This window comes from Tympanuchus pallidicinctus, unplaced genomic scaffold (genome assembly GCF_026119805.1).
Source record: "Tympanuchus pallidicinctus isolate F22 unplaced genomic scaffold, pur_lepc_1.0 scaffold7, whole genome shotgun sequence".
NCBI classification, from domain to species: Eukaryota; Metazoa; Chordata; class Aves; order Galliformes; family Phasianidae; genus Tympanuchus; species Tympanuchus pallidicinctus.
The window spans coordinates 8,560,684-8,584,884 of NW_026294791.1; the positions used below are offsets into that span (position 1 = coordinate 8,560,684).

The 24,201-nt window shown below is 41.7% G+C and overlaps 1 protein-coding gene across 16 annotated transcripts in view; it reads right to left on the minus strand.

Moving 5' to 3' along the window:
* Positions 1 to 24,201, minus strand: part of MAST2 (microtubule associated serine/threonine kinase 2) — a 163,811-nt gene that overhangs the window by 56,186 nt on the left and 83,424 nt on the right. For all 16 annotated transcript variants that reach the window (XM_052667031.1, XM_052667029.1, XM_052667030.1 and 13 more), the window contains one exon: positions 3,290 to 3,381. In XM_052667031.1, coding sequence (XP_052522991.1) covers positions 3,290 to 3,381 — 92 coding nt within the window. The remainder of the gene's footprint in view (positions 1 to 3,289; positions 3,382 to 24,201) is intronic.

Genomic DNA, 24,201 nt, shown 5'->3' on the forward strand with positions numbered 1-24,201 from the left:
TTCCTTCCTTCCTTCCTTCCTTCCTTCCTTCCTTCCTTCCTTCCTTCCTTCCTTCCTTCCTTCCTTCCTTCCTTCCTTCCTTCCTTCCTTCCTTCCTTCCTTCCTTCCTTCCTTCCTTCCTTCCTTCCTTCCTTCCTTCTTTCTTTCTTTCTTTCTTTCTTTCTTTCTTTCTTTCTTTCTTTCTTTCTTTCTTTCTTTCTTTCTTTCTTTCTTTCTTTCTCTCTTTCTCTCTTTCTCTCTTTCTCTCTTTCTCTCTTTCTCTCTTTCCCTCTTTCTCTCTTTCTCTTTCCCTCTTTCTCTCTTTCTCTCTTTCTCTCTTTCTCTCTTTCTCTCTCTCTCTCTTTCTCTCTCTTTCTTTCTCTCTTTTTTTAAAGCCAGAAGAAGGAACTGAACTTACAGTGAGAGACTGAATGATTGAATTCAGTATTATCACACTGCCTGTGAGCAGCTCCCTTCACACATTATTACAGACAGGAACAGGGACAAGTGTATCCACTTGTAACCTGGCAGCACTTGAAGCAGTTTATAGGAGCCTCCCTCATCCACCTTCAAGAATCTCTCTCATTCTTACTATAAAGATGATGCTGTTTCTCTGATTTATTTTAAGCTTTTCATTGTAAGATACAGTCTAAGGGTAATGTATTAACCTGCCTTCGAATGTGTACGCTGTAATAGGTGTATGTGAGATTAAAAAAAAACATTTCGAAGAAACACAAACACAGGGAAAGTGTGTGGACACCTTCCTTCCTCTGATTTGAAAGAAATACAAGGAAGATTTTCAAACCTGTCTTCCCAAAACTGCACTTCAGTCAAGATATGGGGGAGTGAATAAGGGTGGCTTTCCCATGACATTAACAAGTTGTAGCTGTTTAATAACAAGGCTCCATGTAATTTTGGAACAGATTATTTCATAAAGTTTGAAAACTGAACGAGTGCACTTCAAATCCATTAAGAGCTATTTTTTCAAAAATGTTTTCATGGCAGTTAGAAATTGTTCAGATTTACTTTCATCTTTAGACCTCTTATTAGTATTACCTTTCCTCTCCACTCTGTGGGATATGGAATTGCCTGACATCCTATCTTAAGCTGCTCTGTACATTAAAATGCGTAGTTTGCAGGGCCAGTGTTCATTAGGAGGAAGGACTGTGCTACATCACACCCCACCTTCATGTACAGAACATACAAAAGAGAAACTCCTGCAATTAACGCCATAAAGAACTCCATTTTCTGAACAGAACTTTTTTAGAAAGTCTTCCTTATTCCCCTGTATGCTTGTCACTCCTTTCATTTGTGGAAGAAGTGCAGAATGGACGTGAAGAGGAGGTTGCGTGTTCACAACGCAAGAGGGATGGGAGAGGCTCCAGCTTTTCTTAGTGACTTATCAGTGCATGTGTCTGAACAAACAGATTGATCGATTCTGTTCAAATACTAAACAAATATCACAGCCTGTTCTCAAATTCACATCTCATATATGATATTTCTTAAGAAAATATTTGTGAATCTACTCTAAATTTCATCTACTTTTGTCTCTTGAATAAATTACTTGACTCAGGTAAAACTCCTAAGCACAGTAATGGGAGGGAACTGAGGCTACCAGTAATTTATCTCCTTGTTCTCTGCTTGCAACTCTTGGAGGTCACATAGGATGTCCTTTTTAATTAATAGTTTCAAATCCCATATGCAACATTAGAACAAGAAATAGAAGTATTTGACAATTTCTGCTAAAGACGACGACCTAACACTGAGTAGCTACTCTAGTTTTCCAGACAGTCACATATGTAATAAAAGATAAGCCTGCAAAGCCCAAGACAGCATCCAAAACACTAAGACCAATGTTTCATTTGAAAGACGGGAGAAAAGAAAATCGAGAAGATACAGGTGTGAACATCTCTGCCTTTATCTTCTGAGCAATGATCAGATCAACATCTTACTGCAATCTGAAAAGCAAAAGCATCTTGCTTCTTTCATATTCCGAGGAGCACTTTTCTCCACCGTTTTACTTAAGTGCTTATATAGCTGACATAGAATTTGTTAAATTCAACATACACATAGATTCTTAATATAAAGTAAGGAGCACAACATAACTAAGCAGAGAATCCCTACCAGGAGAAATATCACATTGTACAAAGCTATCACTACCATGATCACCCATAAGAGAGCCAAGGGAGTTTGGAGTGAAGTGGAATTCCTCTAGCAAATGCAAGCTTTTGGTGCAGTAATGAATTCAACAAGTTACATTTGAAAATAAATAAAGTTTATCTGAGTTATCTGAGATTCTGAAGGAAAAAGAAAATAGCCTTAATATGCTACTTTTAAGATTGGAAAATGAAAATCATGGGTCATTTAAAAAACAGTGTGAGTACAGCAACTTCCCAGCCATTCATGACAGGGCTTTACTCAGCAAATCTGTATGAAAATCTGACTTTTTGAGGCTTTCACGGGTATGCCTGGACAAGAACTTCTGTCCTTCCAGCTGGCTGAATGTCCCTCGCAAGGCACAATGCTCTGCAAGAAGAAGCAGATGGCTCCTTCTCCCTGAGCCACCACCACTTTGCTGTCCTTTCTCAGCATTTCCTTTGTTTCAATCTCCAGAAAGTACTTTCAGGACATACTGCCATGTAGGATGAGAGAAGTCTGATTGTAATGAAAACAATTACTTACACACAACTGTGATGTGCTTCCACATTGGCTCAACAGTGGGTGAATATGTGTGGCAACGTTTGGGCTGTTTTAAGTTAAACTTGTACCCATTAGGGCCACACCTGAAGCCCAACTGCTTTCTCTGGCATTCTGAAATACTGAAAGCAATGCAGGTGTACATCACCTGTCTCTCTCCCGATAAAGGTAACAAGGGAACACGCTATTCAGGCAAGCTGCTGAACCCACTGCATGACCCCTTCTAAAACTCTGTGGTTACCGCAGACTGAATAAACACTTCTTCTTTAGAAAGAACATCTCTCCACACTTCACTCTGATGACTAACAAGCAGTTGCCCATTTGCCTGGAAATGAGCATTTCACCATTGCTGAAGTGATAAAACTGGCAGCAACGCATAAAGCAATTTTCAAACATCTCGTGTTGCTCAGAGTAGCAGACAGAGACCGCAGATGGCACACTGATGGGGAATATCAACACGTTAGGCAACCCAGCTCATGGCAGGGTGCTGGAGCAAGGTGATCTTTGAGGTCCCCTCCAACCTAAGCCATTCTATGATTCTGTGTTCAAATTCAATGCAATGAGCACTGACATTTTTCCCAACGATTCCCGGCTGGGCAGCCCTCGGAGTTACCTGCATGTCCATGGAGGGGGGAATGCGGCCGCGGGAGAGTCGGGGATGTGCTGGACGTTACAATCAAGCTCTTTCTGTTGCTTGTCCGACAGCTGGAAGAAAGAGATACAGATGATGAGGCAAAACCAGAGTAATCAAAGCACCCGAAGGCTGGTCCTAAAGAACAGCCTTTAGCTAAGGAGAAATAATCTCTCAGATTCGGGTCGATATTTCTTCTCTCTCTCGATTTTGGTATTGACTGCTGGGAAACAAACATACAGGGCCAAAAGGTACTTTGTCAGCAATATACGTTTTAATGTGCTAGAAGCAGCACAAACATGCCTACTGAATGCCCAATGAATTTTCAATGCCTATTGAAAAGCATGCAAGGTGAGCTTCCAACAGCCCTCTGCCCAATTTAGCTCTAAAGATGATGGAAGTAATCATAATGGGCAAGTAAAACACTCTCATTTCACCCAGTCCTGAACAAAGCCTACTGGATATTTAACTCCCTTGCTGTTCATCCATTTTTCTGTGGCATATAGGAATACATACAGTGCATACGCAACACACGCTTAGGTTGCCCAGCAGAGCTCCACGGTGGCTCCAGGGCTGACATCTTTAGGGGAAATTCTTTACCCAGAGAGTTGTAAGGCACTGGAACAGGCTGCCCAGAGAGGTTGTGGATGCCCCGTCCTTAGAGGTGTTCAAGGCCAGGTTGGATGGGGCCCTGGGCAGCCTGGTTTAGCATTAAACATGGAGGTTGGCGGCCCTGCATGTGGCAGGGGGGTTGGAGATTCATGATCCTTGAGGTCCCTTCCAACCCTGGCCATTCTGTGACCTGCCCCCATCCCACCTGGAGCAGCTCCGATAAATGCGCTCAGTCTGCCAAAACCACAATTTAATGCAGAACTGCTTTGCTGCCACAGGATACAGTATATCTGACTGTTATTATTTGTAAGACCTCTTACTGTTATTCTGTAGGAAACTGGAGAACTCGAAGCAGAAAAAAGCACAAGGGAACTGCCAACCATAATAAACAGTAATAAAGTTGAAGCGCCATTAACTGCTATTCAGGCTCTTTAGTGTACTTAAAGCATTCCTCAAAATTGTCCAACTGATTCCATACAATCTTCATTTACATTCATGTATTATTCAACAACACTCCATCCAAAAACTGATTGCCATTGTGTACATCATACAGACAAACGAACGACCTGATGTTAAGAGGCTTAAAATCTCAGTTTATGGATTTTTTTTTAATGTGTTCAGTCAGTCTATTCCAGTAACTGTTGAAAAAAAACAGAATACTCAATTCCAACATTAGTAGCAGATAATCACTATGTTTACATCACGATGAAAATCTCTCACAACACCAAAGTGCTGAGTATTCTAATGTAACGTAGATGACTATGTGAGAAATAAAAAAAACCTTGAGCATTCTCATGTAAATTACCATGTAAAAACTGCAGATCTTGCTCAATACAGAACACTAATGTCATGAGAAAAGAGAGCTCCGTCCTCCGTGGCTGCATCCTTTTGCTAAGAGGAGTCACTAAAACACTCATCATCACAGCCCAGAGCGTCCTCTGGAAAGTTGGTGTATTTAAATCACAGCATAATGGGGAATAAGAGCTGTCTCAAGCTCAGAGCTATTTAACTGATGGCTGCATCTGCCAGACTGGACCAGGTTTTACAAACCCATTTTCTCTGCCATCGCTGCAGAGAGGACGACTCAAAAGAGAGAGGGTTAAGCTGGAGAGCAAAGCACAGCTGAGACCCATTAAAACAGGTCAGGTTTGCACCAATGCACCCAGGGGAGGAACGGTTTTTGAGCTGCCCAAGTTAGGAATAAAGAATATTCTTTTTATACCCCCAAAATTTGGTAACTTTCCATTTCGCTGGATCTCTCACCAGGGAAGGAGGAACATCACTGGAGCCCATTCAGCCATTTACACGATCCGCATGTGCTGGCAATAAGGCAAAGCTCAGACATAAAGGCTAAGAACAGAACTTCCAATTTCTTGAATTCATGTTATATGATGGTAAAAATACACGCACACAGCCACAAATGCACTCTCGACTGGTTGAAGAGAGCTCTCTGGATAGAAACATGGATAGATATAACTTCTAAGAGAACTTGGAATCAACGAGAAATTACAGAAAAGCAGCAATAAAGACCTCATAGTCACAAAAATGAAGAAAATAAAAAGGGAGAAGTGGAGCTGTAGGTGCCCCTGTTCCTTGCAGGGGAGTTGGACCAGATGGTCTTCAAGGGTCCCTTCCAACTCAAACCATCCTGTAATTCTATGAAGAGCTAACGTGCAGCCTCCAGTTGGGCAGCTAACCTCAGGAATTCATCACGACAGCATTTAAGCACCTTCTAAAGAAGAACAGCTGAATATTAAAGAAATAAAGCTAGCTTTAACCAGGAATTTGTGCCAAAGAAATTTGAGCGAGTCAATTTAAGTGCTGGCACAGTTCACATGAAGACAAAATGCTTTCCTGGAAGATGCACTTCAGCCAGACAGACGGGGCTCAGCACGGGGCTACAGGGCCAATAATGAGGAGATCATATTATTGAACTCTTACACTACATCATTGCTCATTACTGTTCATGAATTCTGCAAGAAACCCTCTAAAAACAATCCAATCTGCATAAAAACCAGGAATAGAAGGAGAGAGTAGAAAGGGAAAAGGTTAACTATACAACTCAGAGTACACTGACAAGAAAAAAATTATAGTTCTGAACCAGTCCAGAGAGACTCTGAGCACTACTACGTGCTTGTAAGCCAAAGCTTTCCTACTTTCATTGCATGCAAGGTCCCTGACCCTCCTCTCCTCACAGTTTGGTGTGGGACTCATTAAGGCTTTTCCCAGATCCCACTCCATAACTTGGAAAGAGCCAACCCCTGCTGCATGCCCTGCAGGGCCACTGCCAAACTCCAGGAACCTGCAAGCCCAGGGGAGCATGAGAGCTGCCTGATTTTATTCAGAACAAGCACAGCAAGATGGGAGTTTACATGGAGAGAGGTGAAACAATGCCTCCGCCATCACCACGGAAATGGTGGCTCTACTGTTTGTGAGTTGAGATCTCTCCCCACAGTAAAAATAACATTTGTTACGTGCAGTGGAGCGTTCCAAGATGTGTTCTTGAAACTGAACACTGCAGGACATCAGATGTGGGTCTGGTAACTGGACACTAGTTTTGGACCCGCTGCAATGCGCTCAGCAGCCAGCAGCAACCTCGTGCAGCAGTGCCAAGCAGGATGTGTGGTACCTGGGAGCTGTGTGCAGCCCCAGCACACCTTGTCCCCAGCCAACAAGCCTCCACCAGAAGGCAATTTGGGACTGATCTCAGTAATATCACTGCAGTGCTGGTCATGAGGAACGAACAATGAGGTATTTTGTCAAAAAAGATAACGCGCTTCTCTAGAAAACACTCTCAGGGCAGAAGATGTTGCGTATGCAAATAAACAATACGTACAGAAAAAAAATCATAGCTTTAATCACATTTGTTACTAATCATTGTTTATGATCCCTTTTAATGATTTAGGAACAACTTCTCAGAAAGAGCAGAGATGCAGTGGCACAGCTGCCCAGGGAGGTGGTGGGGTCCCCATCCCTGGAGGTGTCCAAAGGATGTGGAGATGTAGCACTGAGGGACGTGGGCAGGGGGCACGGTGGGGTGGGCTGGGGTTGGAATGGGTGAACTTAGAGTTCTTCTCCAACCTTAATGATTCTATGAACACTTAACCAAATTTAACTAGATTTTCCTCTGATGTTACAGGAGTTTAGTTTCAGTTGATTTGATTTACAAAGACTTCTTTATGAGAAACAGAGATTTTGGAAATGAAAATAAGTATTTAAAATTTTTATTCACAATGACAGAAAATTTACAAAATCTGAAATCTGCATGTCAATGAATGCACCAGCTGCACAGCAATGTTAACTAGATGTGGAAGTTATCGTCTTAATTATAGTAATTCAAGGATGGAAGCAATTTTGTAAGCTTTAGCACTACCAACAACAGGAATAATTAGTTCTCTAAAATAGATAACAATAAGTAAGCATCTGGTACAATGAATTATTTTTTCTACATTCAGAATGGTTTAAAATTTTTTCATCCTAGAATAACTTGAAAAAAAAACACATTATTATTCATGGTGGAGGTCTGGTTTGCAGATTCCTACAATAACCACTTATCTTCTCTTAAGGAAAAAGCATTATACTCATTGAATATATGAAGGATGGAAGTACGGGGCCATCTTTAGATACCACAGATCCTCCATTATGACAGACTCAGCAAGGGGGCTAAAACTAGATGATCACTGTGGTCCTTTTCAACCCAAGCCGTTTTATGATTCTATGATTCCCTCCTCCCTGTGTCACCTACAAGCTATTGCAGCCATCTGCACAACCCACCTTTGGGGTGGATCCCTTCCTGCTCACCTGTGTGGCAAGGAGCATGGAGATAAAAGAGAGGGCTTCTATCAACTGTAAGGTGTGGGCTGCACTTCAGTACAGATATCCAGGGAGAACATGGACAGTAAATGTGTAGAACATCTGCCGGGATGGTATGTTTCAGCCTGCTAGCAAACACAGAAGCTGAAGGGAACAAGGTGCCAAGCAAAGCATGCGTGAAGTTGGATGTACACTGGTTCTTTTGTTTAAAGAAAACTAACATCTAAGTGTTAATGCACAAAAGTAATTTCGTTTCATCTCAAACAAGCTATTTGTTAGATAAACCCTTCTAGTTCTTCATTCATAGCTCAAATTTAAGAAATGATATAACCTCATGTTAAGAAATTGTGAAGAAATGGCTGAAATTGCCAGTTAGTGTCTAATTTATGTTTAATTTGCCTAATATGTGTGGTTGCTGTACACCTGCCTGCATCATGCTGTGTAGTCCAGGCCTTTTGCATTATTAACAACAGAGGAACACAGGAGCAACTGCAAAGCCAAACAAAATGAAATGTCACAACAAATTACCATGACTGGCACAGCCATTCCCAACTAAATCAAACCACTCTATTCTGAAACATTCCTCCCTCACAAGCATGTTTCAAAGCTATATTCATCCTTATATGATGAGAAAAAAAAAATCTCTGATTACAGAAGAGAGATGACAGAATGAAAACAGACAGTATTTAATGGGAGAAAACGTACACGGACCTCCTCAAGCATTACTATCTCCCTCTTCAGTTGTGTTATGCATTATGCTGCCTTGAAGTTACATCACAAAGTGTGAAAGGACAATTTAACAAAAACTAAACATAACTACATACTTTCATTTCCCGTTTCCACCAACTCTATTATTAAATGCTTCACCTAGCATGACTGCTTTTTCAATGGGTGTCTCAGTAGTCATAGAAGACAGATTATCACACTTCTTTTGCTTGCGAAAATTTGAGCAAACAAATTCAAGAACAAAATGACAAAGTGCATTTATAGTGTTTGAAAGCTTTTTTTTTTACCCCATAAATATAAGGATATAGAGGCACGTAATAAAACAAAACCATTCTAAACACGGTCTCCAAAGATGCATCCTGAAAACAAATATGTGAGCCAAAATGAAAAGAAACCATTATTCACAATTCCAAAGTCAGAGATTTAATAGCAATCTTCTGCACCAGGATATGAGCAGTCCTGTTGCTACATAGCGCTTGACATGAACAGTTCTCTTTGTTTCAGAGCATTTTCTCCATTTAAGCATCAAAAGATGTTTGAAATTAGCTCTGTATCAGTTAATTGTAGTTTCAAACTGCATAGTGACAATAAATCACATATCTAACTTAAAAACTGTTCCAATAGTACATTATTCTGGAAATAATCTCCAAACCAGTGTCTCAGTGGCCTTTTCTATACAGAACACAGATTTACACACAGCAGTACGGTTGTGCTCTGCACATGTAAAAACAGGCAGAGGGGTGCACTGAAACTGGAACCAAGAATGTTTGTTGTTGTGTTTGTTTGTTTGTTTTTTTAACCATTTTCTGCCTAGCCACAGAAAGAAGAAAAATAGAAATGATTAAATCAAAAGGAAGTAGAAATAGAAGATGGAAGAGAAAATAACTGAGAAGTATTCAGATAAAAAGGAGAAAATGTAGCACCTCTCTGCAGGCCTCTCCTGCTACTGAGCAGCTGGAAGAGTAGAGACGAAACAGTAGAGTTCATGCAAACCTAGTCAAGCTGCAGAATTTAATACAGAAGCAATACACATAGCTTGATAAGATTGGCATATTCTGTGTCTTCAAAACCAAAAGCAGCTTTTAAGACTCTTGGAATAAAGCTGGGAGTTTTTGTTGCTGAACTGCTTATTATTCTAACTGTACATCTACTGTAAAAGGTATTACTCTGCAGTCCTGGAAATAATAGCAAAAAATCAAAAATAGGTCAGGCTATGGAGTGGGAAAAACTATTCAGGGAACATCCAGTAATTAGGTCTAAGCGTAGAATCAAAATGCTTAAGAAGTGTTTTCCTTCATGCTTAGAAAAAAACCACAACAATGTAGTTTCATAGTGAGGTGGTCAGTACAAAAAGCGTTCTGCACCTGGCTGAGGTTTTTGGCCTCCAGGAAGGTGCACGGTGATAGAAGATGACGTACCACATAATGTTCCTCACAGTTCTTCCAATGAAGTCTGTTTTTTATAGGAACATTTTGCCTGAAGGTGTTTTACAATCCCTAGTTCATGTCAGCATTCCATTGCCGTCGAGGTAACGGGAATCCCAAGCATCCTGGAGGGCATACTGCTTGGTGTGCCCCTTGTCCAGTCCTACAGAGGGCACACACGTGGCCTGCAGAGAGGAACATCACTGCGCAGGTAAAAGTCCCTCACAACTGGAAGTACCCACAGTGTTTAAGTGCCAGCATATCAAGCTGATCTCGCATCGGCCCTTCCCTAGCACAGTCTGTTACCACCACAGACACAAGACTTGAGGAGCCAAGGGTGAGGCTCCCCACAACATTATGGTGACCCAGCCCCACCGAAACATCACTCTGCAGTGCTTAATCACCAGACACCACGCTGACAGACACTCTGCATTTAAAATGCACTTGTCGGAGACAAACAGCAGTTGAAATAAGCAGATGCACAGATACGGGGAGGATTCCTAAACCCAAATGTGTCTACTTGAATTAACCACAAGCCCTGCACATCTCAGGCCAGGCGCGTGCCCACGTGCAATGTTCATGTCGTGCTCTCAATCCTCAGAAGGCCCGACTGCCCACTGCCCCACTCACAGCATCTCCTTCCTTCTGAAACCAGACTCTTACCCCAACAGCCATTTTTTATGTAAAATCATGTTACATTCAGCCATCTCTTCCCAAAGATCCCAGCAATTCATAAAATCATCGACGATCTGCATGTTGCTCAGTTTCCACTCCAAGTTCTGACTCGAAAAACTGGTTTGGCCTGGGCAATAGCCAGCTGGTTGAACAAGAGGGTTTCCACCAGAACAAATTGCTTCCCAGGCTCAAAACCTCAGCTTTAACTCTATAGAACACTTTGGATTTTGGTCTGAAGAGAAGCAAGACCACAAAAGCATTCATAATAAATTTAAAATCTACCATACACAGACAATCCCTGATCAACTAGAAATTACAAACAGTACAGGCAACGTTCCCTGAATCCTTGCCCTTATTCTGTATATTAGGAGGGCCATCCTGCCATTCTTGGCACAGCAGCCTCTTGCATTGTAGTTAAGTAGTATAAATATCACATGTAGAGAACCCACTGACAGCTCCCAGTACTCCTCCAGCACCACTCTCATCTCTCAGCTGTACAACAGGCGGGTTTCTCACCTAGCAGTGATGTGCTGGCACAGCTGCCCAGGGAGCCGGTGGGGTCACCGTCCATGGAAGAGTTCAAGAACCGTGGAGGTGCGGCACTGAAGGATGTGTCTGAGGGCATGGTGGGATGGGATGCCATCAGACAAAGATTTTAGCAGTCTTTTCCAACCTTAACGATTCTGTGATTCTATAACAACACCCACTGCAGCTCACTCAACACAAAACACACAATTCTCATAATGAGCTTGTCAGAAGATGAGGTAGGAACTTCTTTTTCCCCCCAACAGTCAGTGCTTTTGTCCCAAGGTTGAATTCCTAGCAGAAGTAATTGAAATGAAATTTCCTCTCCAATTAGGGGTGTCAGTTGGAGACCGTTTATTATGCTGTGCTAAGTGAAAATTGGATCTAAGCATTATCAAAAGCATCAAATTTCCAGATCTTTCTCATCCTTCTCAACAGAGTGAAAACATTTCTTACTTTTCCCATTTAAGCAAAGAAATGTGCGGCGTGACAGCTGTCACTTTAAAGTTAATTATAGCACAAACACACATTTTTAAATTTAGCTTTACGTTATCACAAAAGTATTCTGTTTTGCCTTCTTCCTCAGGGACAATGTACATACAGAAGGCAGCATCCTCCTGACACACACAGCCTTGAATGTCTATCTGGATGAATCAGCATAAGAAGACACTGCGTGCAGCTCCCCATCTCACACAACCCTGTTGCAGCAGTTACAGCTGCCAGGAGCACACCAAGAAAGCACCCATGCTGTGCTCCGAGCACCCAACTATTCCCAATCACTGCTTCATACCCAGCAAAAGGTGGTTTCTTCTGTTTTTGTGGATATTTAAATGGGAAAGAACATTTAGTTAGTTATCAAGGAAGTGATTATAGAAAATATTTATAACAATTTACATAGAATCACTGACCTATAAAGGTGGCTTGCTACTTTTCACACTCGCATGGTAGTTCATCCCAATGGTTTTGACAGTTATGGAACTAATGCATCACTAATTGCCTTTCACCAAAAAGAAGAGGAAGGAAATTTAGAGCACCAGTGGCTGTTGCTAACCCTGGAGACTAAGCAGTACATCCTTCCTAACAGAACCCCACCTTTGTGGTCCTCCCGGAGTTATCTTTCTCAATGTACAAACAAATCTTCCCTGCCTAAACTGCATCAAAAAAACTCATTAAACAAAGTCAACTTCCTAAAATCCATACAAAATACTCAAAATTCCTAAAAGTCACAGCCTGTTCCTCCAGACAGGGCTAAACATTGCTAGAACAAAAATAAGGTAACAGTAGAAAACATCACTCTAAGCCAATCTCTGAAAACCAACACATGGCCACTTGCACAACGACACACTGCTGTTACTGCACAGCACAACTTAGAGCATATCCAGGAGAAGTCATGCCCAAAGCACAAGAGACAAAAGATTGAAAAACAAAGACATTTAATTTAAATATGTCAAAATCATGCTTAATCTCTGCACAGCTCAAATCCAACAGGCAATGTCTGAGTACAGCAGTACAACAATACTGCTCCGCGTGAGGTTTGTACCAAGAAATTCCCTTATTTATTCCGCAGCTTAGAATTATAAATATTTATACAGAACCAGTTAGACAGGTAAATCTGATTTACGTTTATGTCACCCCTCCCATGACAATCTCCTCAGCGTTGCTCTTGACTTCTGCTATCCTTCCGGGAATACGCTCAAGAAGAAATGGCCCCATCCCTGACCAGAGGAGCAGATGGCTCACTTTCCCACTGCCATTAGTGGTGCCGAGAAGCCCCCAGCTGCACCAGACAGCTCATTTCAGCATAATGCATCGCAGAGGAAGAGCTGCCCTGCACAACATCCTAATGCAGAGAGGCCATATGGGAGCAGAGCCCTGTAGGATGTTTAGCAGGGATCAGTCGCCGTTGTTATAGAGATGTATGTCACAGCACAGTGGTCAGAATGCCGCCAGTGGCCCAGAATTCAGAGCACACAACGCACCAGTAGTGCAATGAGACTGTATGCAAAAGTTTTCCGTATGGTCATGGGAAAACTTTGTCAAATATTTCACACAGCAAAATAATCTCTGCCACCAACAGTTTCAACTCCATGTAATAAATTTATATTGCAATAACAACTTCTAAAAAGTAATAAACGTACTAAAAAGTACCACACATTACACTTTGAAAGGGAAGCAATGAAAACAGATGTTACCCAGTTAACAATATGATACTTCATTCAAAGTGCAGACGTGTCATGATGCTGGGAATGCTGGCACCCAAGGATGCCCTGGTGCTGCTGCCGCAAGGACCAAGACGTGCAATGGCTTATCTCACAGCCAGCTACTGCTAGGAGTAGTAGTGTGCTCGTGTGTCCTTGGGACCAATGCCCCAACATGAATCCCAGCACAACATGATGTCAGATGAACCAACTCGTTTATTACGACGCACATCACAACAATCCAACCTGACTGCCCATCTCCCCCTGCCTCAAGCCAGGCAGGCTGCCAGCAGACATGGCAGAAGGTGATATTCCCAGCAAACTGTCACATGTGCTCAAATATTTTATTTCCAGGGTTGATTGAAGACTGTGGCTTCGGTGCTGTGCGAAATAGGATTTCCACTGCCCGGCTTGATGCAGCTGCTCTCTGCTAGGGCGTCTCATATAGCTGTTTGATCACTTTCAAATGTCCAATATTCATTTATCTGGTTAAATCAATGAAAAGTACTCTCTTTTCCACTCAGATGTGCAGCAGGTTTACAGATCTATTTCTTTCTTTCTTTTCTTCAAATACTAACAAATAAATGGAATTGAAAATTTCAAGTGGAAGTTTTCTAACAAAGTAATTGTACCAGAAAGCTTGTTAGCATTCCCAAAATTGTGTCAGTTCTTGACAACTAATTTCAAAATTCATAATGGCACATCGACAAGGCTTTCCAAGATAAACAAACCTCATGCTTGTTGTGCAAAAGCACTACAGACACCCATTCTGCATGGAAGTCCATGACTGTTGAACCTGCACAAAGAAGTCGACCTTTTTGCACGCAGAACACAGTTCAGAACAGAGCGAGCTTTACAAAATTCAAGTTCTGCAAACAGGAGGAATAAGGCTGCTCCAGTTGCAGTGGTCCCACAGAGGCGATGTTCCTACAGACATCACCCACATCAACCCAGCTTGGCATGGAAGCCACATCCTACCTGCCTCATCCTTTGCAAACAGGCACAGGACAGTAATTTACCTCCCTTTCCTCTCCAGAGTCAAGCTCAAGAAACATATATGGAAATAATGAGCTTCAGCTCTTACACTTCTGTTCGTCCTTCACATTCCTACTGACACTACTGCATGAGTTTGAAAGGCAGACCCATCAACAACTGAAAACTCAAGGAGCTTTTTCTTCTCAAAAAAATAAAAAGCCAATAAGGCTTGTATTTGTTAATAAAGCTTCTAATGCAACTCTTTGTGACCAAAATCTAAATTTTATTTTTTTAAAGCAAAATCTTTCTTTGTTCCCAGTAAAATTTCTAAAAGTCACTGTTAGCACAGAAGCAAACTGATAAAATTCAAACTGTAAAAACAGAACCAGGAAACAGAGTAACCCCTCTCCCCTCATTCAATATGTTTCTATGTCCTAAAATAGATTAATTTCATTTTTGACAGCTCATGAACAAAATTCATCCCAAAATCAAGTCAAAGCTTATACTCCAAATCTTACATAGATTTTAACTCTAACAGCCTATCAACCAATGAGAAATTATTATGCTCATGGCAGCTGTTTACTCATAAACCTATATCTATTGTGTTGGTCAGGATTAGCACCTACCTCACTCACCAAGCCCATTCCTGCAGTAAGTTTTTGGGCTATGTGCATTAAGCTCCATAGAACACCTGATCAGTAATAATTACGTCGCTATTTCCCAGTCTTGAAGGGGTACCACTGTACTGCATCAGAGCTATTAGTGCACACAATTCAATGGGATTTTATCAAAATCCAAAGAGTAACGTGTGACTAAGAGCACGCATCCTATTTACTACTACAGCAACATTTTAACATCTCCAAGAAAAAAAAATCAAAACTAGCAAGGATGATTTAAAATTCAAGGTGATGCATATCGCTAAGAAAATCATGAACTATACGTCAAAACATTTCCAAGCCCTGCCCAGTGCTGCCTATATCATCATAATACTGTTTTGCTACTTTGAATACTGAGGCAGCTTGTTCTCAGTAAGGCATCAATCCATCATTTTGTAGAAACAAACCCACGTCACATTCACATACTGTGAGAAGCGAGGAACGATGCATTTAAATAAATACCTATAAAAAGAACAAACCGTGGATCTGAACGGTATGATTTTTACAATGAATACAGCTACAAATCATGAAGAAATTACGCCCAACGTACATGATTTAATCTCTTCATAAAGGAAGAAAGCAAGCCTAAACAGCATTAAAACAAGAAGCTTGGAAAAACATCGTAAGAATTACTTGCAAAATCCTTAGATTACCTTTTGGATCGTCTCAACATGCTGGTAGCAGGCAGAGAGAAATTGGACAGCACAGTCCAAAAGGAGTCAGACATGATCTTTAAAAGCTTTCATTGCTGGGAAAATACAGCACAATCAAGCCACTAGCAATAAATAAGGAACTAAATAATACCAGTGACAGAGCCAATGCAAATTCCCTGTAGACCTCGCAAGCTGTTCCATTAATGCGAGACAGGCAGGCAGGCGTGCATGCTGCTGCTCCCACCGCCTCCATCCCTGCCTGCCGCTCTCTACCTTAGGAGGCAGTGCAAAATGAGATATTTATTCCCTTCCCATCGTGTACACTTTAGAACCGGAGCTGCTTGTATACACAACAAACATTATTTATATACATCTCTGCCTGTTCCTCCAATTGCAATCAAAACATTTTCAAGCAAAGCCACGAGCGGGGATCTATTGGTAATGCTGAATAACATGCTGCTTCCAGGCTGTGGCTGCACACACAGCACCACTCACTGCTGACTTCGGGGTTTTATTTTGAAATGGAGGCCCTCCTGCTTTGTAGCAAGGAGAGGGGCTTTTTGCTTATTTTTTTAATTAACCTTCCATCTTCAAATGAACCCTATGTTCTGTGTTCACATGCCCCAAGTGGTTTTTAAATAAATAAAAAACAAATAAATAAGAAGTAAACCACCCACTCATGCACACGTCAGGCAACAGCAAGCACAACTCCCGGTGCCACCAAACAGCTCCGCCAGCTGAATTTCAACTGCAAGGAGAGGAGAACCATGAGTGATGCACATCAGAGGTTTCCCACACACACTCCTGCACAGCAGCCACGTTGTCCTGCACAGCAGGTTCACGTTGTCCCCTTTGTGCTCCTTGCCACGTTTTTGCTTTTTCCAGGGGCTACACGAAACCTCACTGTAGCTGCTGCGCTTTTTGTTTGTTTTTTAATTTCAATGCACAATCTTTTTTCTTTCTGTTGTGGCTTTTTTAAGCACTTCTGCCAATAGGAAGGCTAATGACATTCTCATATTTCAGCCTTCTTGAGTGGCTTTTTATCACAGACATGAGGAAGATGACAATCAACAGCTGGCACAATGCACCCCTTAAAAACACATGGAAACGGCTGGGAGGAAGGAATCCCAGTAGGCTCTCATTAACTTTCCACAGAATTGCATGAAAGAATTAAATGACCTTTCTAACTAACGCATAAAAATGCATGGTTTTTAATACACACATATATCAAAACTCACACCAGCAGATTCAGCAAAGCATCTCCTTCCATCTGAGCTTCAGAACACAAAATGCAACTTTGCATGCTGCAGAAAGCAGAGCTATGTCCAACATGGCCACCTCTTCCAGCCTGTTTTAGACACTTGCATCAAAAGGATCTCCATCACCTTTTACTTTGATTTCATTTAGAGTGTGACCAGGTAAAGCTCTGCCCCTATCTATTGCTGATCAGAAAGCAGCAGCACAATAATTTACGGATCATAGAATCATTAAGGTGGGAAAAGACCTCTAAGATCACATAACCCAACCTCAGCCCACCCCCCCATGCCCCCTGACCAAGTCCCTCAGAGCCACATCCCTACGTGTCTCAGACACCCGTGACCCCACTACTCCCTGGGCAGCCCATGCAAGTGCATCACCACTCCAAGAAATAACATATACCAGTCAAGTCTAGAAACCAAAGAACAGCATCACAGCATTACACTCAGGGTACCACATGACCTTCCAACTCCAACAGACTTGTTTTCAAAAAGGTTTACAAATAGTCACATTCACATCATCAGCTGAAATGTGAATTGAAATTTCCAAGCAGTAACGAAGACAAAAAGCTCTTTATTAACCAACAGAGTAGACCTGACAGCAAAAAGAAATTCCAGAACACTTAGAGACAGCAAATAACTTAAAACCAGCTAAACCCCCCTAAATTCATATTTATTACATCTTTTTCTCCAAAAAGTGACTGGAAAAACAGCAACTGGAGACGTACCACACAACATTTTTACATTCCCTACAGAAAAGGCATATAAAGGAAAAGCCATTTTAGGAGAACATTCTCCGTGAACACCAATGGCAGCATCAATCAGCTGAAACTCTGCTCCACTCTCAGTGTTCAGGGGGCACCCAGGGCCCCCAACTGGGCAGGGGAAGCAGCAACAGTGATGCTATCTGCATGGTTCTGCAGAGCCCATGAATGGCAACAAACACTTTGGAAATTACATAGCATGGTTTACAAAGAGCAGGAATTTCTTTAACACTTCTCCTCCCTGCTTTTCACGTGTGTTCCACGTACCAATAAAAAACCTCACCTCGCAAATTGGCATCAGCGAAGTGTGCATTTTGGGACAGTTCCCAAGTGGTTAATACAGAGAGGGTGAGAATAGACTGAAAAATACAGGTAAGCAGTGATGAGTGCTATGAGATGCAGCATTCTTACTAGAACAGCAGAACACACTGAAATCAAAAATATGCCCTATCCTAAAGTATTACAGTCTCAACATTTGAAGAATGCACTCTAGTAATAAAAAAGTTGAAAGTGTAAGCATTTGCTAATAACAAATGAAATCCTTCCAAGTGACTATACTCTTGTCTCTGTATGATAAGCAAAACATTTTGCAGAAGTCTAGAGACTTCTCACTGGTTCAAAATCACAGCCTTCTGCATGCCAACAAAAATACCACAAACACAAACATGTTACCAGATGAGCTTTCTACTTCATTAAACTCATAAATGAGATAATATGTCTCTGTGAATTCCCAAACATGAGCTATTCCCAGCCTGAAGAAACAGCCTTCCTTATGGAACACTCCCACTTGCTGTTCAGGGTGTTTATTTTCCATTCATCTCCTTCACCCAATTCACGCCCAAATTATCCTCAGGAAAGACCAGAGGTTCAGCAGCTCCTGCAATGCTGCAGTGCTTCCTTGCTGATCACATCTGTCACATCCAGGGCCCTCCTGACATGGAATCCATTGGATATCACTCATCAAAGACTTCCCCAGTTTCTCACCTTTCCCATTACCTGGGTAGGACACAAATTAAGCCTGATATTACAAAGGATTACAATTAGGCAAACAGTCCATGTGAAACCCATTGCTCCCTGGGCTTCTTTCATAGCAGCCACATTTCTGACTTACAGATCTTAATTTCACATAGAATAAGACCATCTTAAATAACAACTGTCCTTGTAAAAGTAAGCTGAACTTACCAAGGAGATCATTGATGTCATGTTAAAAAGAGAACCGCAGAAGTCAAACCTCTTGTAACTGGACAGATTTTAGGTGAACTATTCATCAGGAAATGGTTCCCACAGCGTTTTTTCGCTGAATTTTTGAAGTATTTCAAATGGAATGAAACTTGAAGTACCCAAAATTTCAAGTGGAAGTAACTTGAGTCATGCAATAGAGGAAAACGGTGTAACAGAAACCAGTTGCAATACTACTTGGGAAAACCTACCTAATTATTCAATCACTTGAACAGTTACATTGTGTTGAGTGTCACAAAAACAAGTGGTAGTCTCACAGTTGACATTTTCGAATAGCTGTGTACCTCAAATGCAAAAGTCAGGCACTAGAAATATCTAAAAATTAAAACTGTTTTACTAGCAAAAGCTGGATTGTTTGGAGGCATCAAAAACAAAAGATACGCTGTTCAACTTTATTTGAAACTTCAAATGGCATATTTAGCAAGAGAAGAAAAGCACTGCAACTAACATTAATTAACAGAAATAAAACTGATGAAGACCTGAAGAGATCGCCGCTGTGTATTGCTATGGTGTTGCCAAAACCTTGCAATATGTAATAACTCCAGTTTTGAGTTTGAACTTTGAACTTCAGTGTGAAGAAAGGAAAGAAGTTCTTCTTACATACCTCTAAAATATAAAAATCTGGAAAGAAAAAAAATCAGAGCACCGTTCCTTTAAAAAGAAAAAAAAGAAATACATGGAAGACGTGTGCTGATCTATTTGGAGCATCATTATTATTTGAACAGCGACCCACCGAGTGCCGAGCAGGCTGCCATCTCCAGCCATGTAGCAGCAGTCGGACAGAGGACACGAAGTCGGATAAACCTTCAGGGCCCACGTCTCTATTGTTACTTGCTAGCTCACACGAGCTCCTCTTTCTTCATTTTTTGGCAGAAATCAGCCGAGCTCCATGCACCCCAACTACGACCAATACAGAACCAAAGACCTGCGCCCTGATTTCAAGCCCCAGCTCCATACAGGAGGACTCCAAAGGACCTGCGCTGCTCAAAATTAAACCAACCAGGTTTCCTGGGCTGAAGAATAACCAAACTGCTCTCTGGTGTGCATTTCCCATGCAGATAACAGCCTCCATTAGTTTAGATAATGATTCAAAGGATCAGAAACGTTTGCTGAGCTGCGGCAGAATTAGCTATAAGGCATTGTATGCTCATATACCAGAATAAAAGCTGCCAGCTTCTCATGTAACTTTAATCTGGCGCTGTTACTGAACTAACTGGGGTTGTCATCATAGCAATAGCCTGAAATGCTAGCTAATGCATTTCAGTGTCCCAGCACAGCAGCAGCCCTGCTAAAGCACCGTTAAAGATTGATAACAAAGACTTTTTACCAAAACACAAACCTAATTGTGCCCCAAATTCTACAACTGTTTATTCAGATTCTCTCTTTGGATTCCTATTAACAAAAATACCACTTTATAATTTGCTCAAATTCCTTACTCCAGTCACAAACTGCACTAGTAAGATATTGGCTATTGCAATAAAACATTCATTTAATGCGATTTCCAGCTCAGCAAATTGATGAGTGGGCTCAAATGCCATGGAAAGGTCAATCAGTCTCTTTAAATGCGTTACTAGAACTAGCATTCTTTTCCTAGGCTGTTTTCTTCATGTATGATTCAAATGTCAGTTATCTTATTTAATCAAATGCACCCTCAACATGCAATTCAAATGCCATAAGAAACGAGGAGCCACTTGGAAAATAAAAATACTGAGCATTAGTTTTGAAAACTTCATTTTTAGACAGAAACCTCCTCTTGTTTTATCCAAAATGTTCCTGAAGACACCTGGTGACCACTGAGCACCTCAGTTCTGTTCTGACCTCCAAACCCTCTTGCAAAGATTTTCCCCCCTCTCTGCCAGCGAAAACTCAGTCAGAAGAAAACACAAATTGAGCTTCCTGTTGCCACCGTGGCATTTTATCATCCTAATCATGAATAATTTATCATGATGCACTTAAAAGCTGTGCTTAAAACATTTATTTCTAACCTGTAAGACTCTGTTACTGAATTAACTGTGCAACCATATTTGCAAACAGGAATCACAGAATCATTAAGGTTGGAAAAGATCTCTAAGATCATCAAGCCCAACCAAACCTATCACACTGTACCCTGGCATCTTCACGTCAGCCCCTCCTCTAAGCAGCTCAGCACCAACATCTCTGCCTGTTCTCTGCAGAGCTCCTCCAGCACTGATTCCCTGCCCGATGGGGTCTTGTATATCTGCCCTTGACAGATGCTGCCATAAACCATTCCAAAAAGACCTCAGCAGAGCAGATTTGTAAAGCAGGTGTTTGCTATCCTCTACTTTATGGGGAAACTACAGTACAGAATTGAAAGGACAAATTAAGAGAAAATGCAGCAACAAAGGTACTTTGTGCTGTGTAGGGATGGAGGGGTGAAGAACTTACCAGTGGTTGGTTAGAACCAGAGACAACACAGCCTGGGTAAGTGAAAGAAGCAAATGGTAAGGATGGGGAAACAACATAGCTATATAAGTGGGTGAATCAGACAGATTTTGTTACTCAAGATCACAGCCATTGGCTTCCAATATCAAATAGGGCTCCCATCACTTACACAAGAGCCCAAGGTGTAACATCAACCACAGCACCATATCAAATCCCAGAATCATTAAGGTTGGAAAAGACCACTAAGATCATCCAGTCCAACCACTAAAGCATCACCCACAAGCCATGCCCACAAAGGACAAAGACCAACACTGCACGGCTGGCAGCCAGCCTGAAGGAGAGCTGCTCCTTTGGGCCGCACATCACTCAGAGGCAAATCAAGCCTGAACTCCCAACGCAGTGCTACCACCTGACTTGTTTCTGGGTACAGATCCACCTATCTGTTGTTCAGTGCCAGCACTTCCACCCCGCAGCTCATTTCCTCGCTGCTTGTTTAACACACTGAGGCTCAAAGGGTAAGGATACTGTAAAGCCCTTGCATTTACCATGGCTTTTCTGAAACAAAAGGCTTATTTTGTGGGATGTTGGCTAGGAAGAGTTATTCTGGGAGCAAGGGGAATGCTAATGCAGCGAACAGACTAAGAGGATGAATTTTACATTTTCAAGCATAAATTCTTAATGAAGTTAGAGCATGGGATAAGAATAGACTTTACAAAATAAGCCATGGTGCAGATGATACATGAGAAATCAAAACCATGTGAGGGAACATCATGAGTACTGGTATAGGAAAAAAAGAAAGGATAAAAAGTTCACCCAGTTCTAAGGCAGAACTGCATCCTAATTTGGCCTTGAATTTTTAACAGAAATCGGTCCCTATTTTAGTTATTCCTTTGGAATAATATCTATCTTCACAGCAAAAGCTTAGCTTTAATCTGAAAGTCTGGGAAAGCAGTGATAACATATCATCTACCAGCAGGCAAACAAACTACTCGAGGTCGCGAGCCTCTGAGAAATGCACAATGTGCAAGGCAGATGAACACAAGAACAAGCATGGAACACTGATTTCTGTATAATTACAGATCAATACATCTCTATAAGCTGGTTTACAGTAACTCTGGGGAACCCACAAATGTGATATATTAGTAAAGCAACATTTCTTAAAATTTACACAATATTTAGAACCTCACTTGATACATATTTATTTATATAGGTATGTAAAAATAAAAGTAAATAGGGCCATACATGTCAGAAGTTTGAAACACTGAGACAGATTTAATAACTTGCAATAAATTTGTCCAGGGTTAATTCCTCGCTTGGAAATGAAGTGCAGAACAGACAGATATGGAACTCAATGACTTCTGCAGCCTCCAATGAAAACCTCATTTCAAAATACTGCAAACAGTATTTAAAATTTTGCAATTCTACATTTTATTACACTGTATTGTAGCACATTACAAAATGGCATAAACAAATGATACAATTAGTAAAAGTACAACACAAGTATATAAGAGCACTGCTCAGACACTTTTAAAACAAATATAGCCCCCCTCCCTTCACCAACCAACCTTTAAAATATCTCAGATCTAAGGAAAAAAGAAAATATAGCTAAAGAAGTATCTCCATCTCGCATTTCCTTACTTGTTCCCTGGGCTCTGACCAGCAAAGCAAGCACTGTGCAGACCTGGTAGACAAAAAAAACCAAACACCTTCTGGACTTTTGATACAAACGTGGGCTTCTGTGCTACCTATAAAAAAGAAACTAGAAATAAACCCAAGTAATATTTTCAGCTCTTCAAATACTGTTACACAACTACTGATCACACCCGTAAAGGAGCACCACCTGCTTGCCCACAGAAGGCACTTTCCGCAGAGCAAACATGACTTGCGAAACGATAAAGCGAAGTCCTTCCAGCAGCGGTCACTTACAGCAGCAGTACGCGCACAGTGGACGGCGGCGTCCTGCGGCTGCCCTTACTCCTCAGCAGGAGGGAGAAGTTGCAGAAGCGACAGGTCCCGGTGCTGCGCTCCATGGCGGTGCCAGGAGGCTGCGCGCGGACCGAGGCTGCAGGCTGGGACACGTCCCCAGGGCAGCTCCTCCATGCCAAGGGTGCAGCTGCAACCAACTCCATTTTGTCCAAACTAATCGCGAGTTGTCTGCGAGTGAAATGCTGACACTTGTGACTTAAAGGAATGCTTCCACTAAACGTTTGTGGTGATTCATGTGGAAAATTGGGTGGTTTTCTAAAAGAACCCAAGTGCTGCCTCCACAACTTCTCTCTCTTCCTTTTTTTAAAATGCAAACAAATCCCTGTTCCAACCCAGAGAGGTGGCATTGCTCCGATGCCTTCTGACCACGGGTCGGTGACATCCCTGCCCCACGGACGAGGCTCCAAAGCAAGGCGAGGGCAGGGCAAGAAGCAACACGAAGCACATGGAGCTTTTTCACCACTGCAAAGATTATGGTTCGAAGATTTTATTTTAGGACATTAATAATTCATACTGACAGTGTAATGTAAACTAGGCTAGAAGATTGCACTCTCAAGTACCACACCAGGGATTGAATGACAGAAGAATAAACACTGGCCAAAGAAGCAAAATTTTAGGAGATATGGGGAGATGGGACTGCAGGAGAATCTGGCAGACAACGATAAACATATTTTAGATGGAAAAAAAAAACACCGACAGGAGAAAAGAGAGACTGAAAAAAGAATACAGAATCACAGACTCATTAAGGTTGGAACAGACTTCCAAGATCACCCAGTCCAATCCCACTCCACCATGCCTGCTGACCACATTCCTCAGTGCCACATCTCCATGGTTCTGGAGCACCTCCAGGTGACCCTACCACCTCCCTGGGCAGCTGTGTCACTGCATCACTGCTCCTTCTGAGAAGAAATCCTGCGCAAATGCAAGCAGCTGTGTCATGCAATCGCTGCTCCTGCCTGATTCAGGTCTGTTATATTGGCACTGGGTGC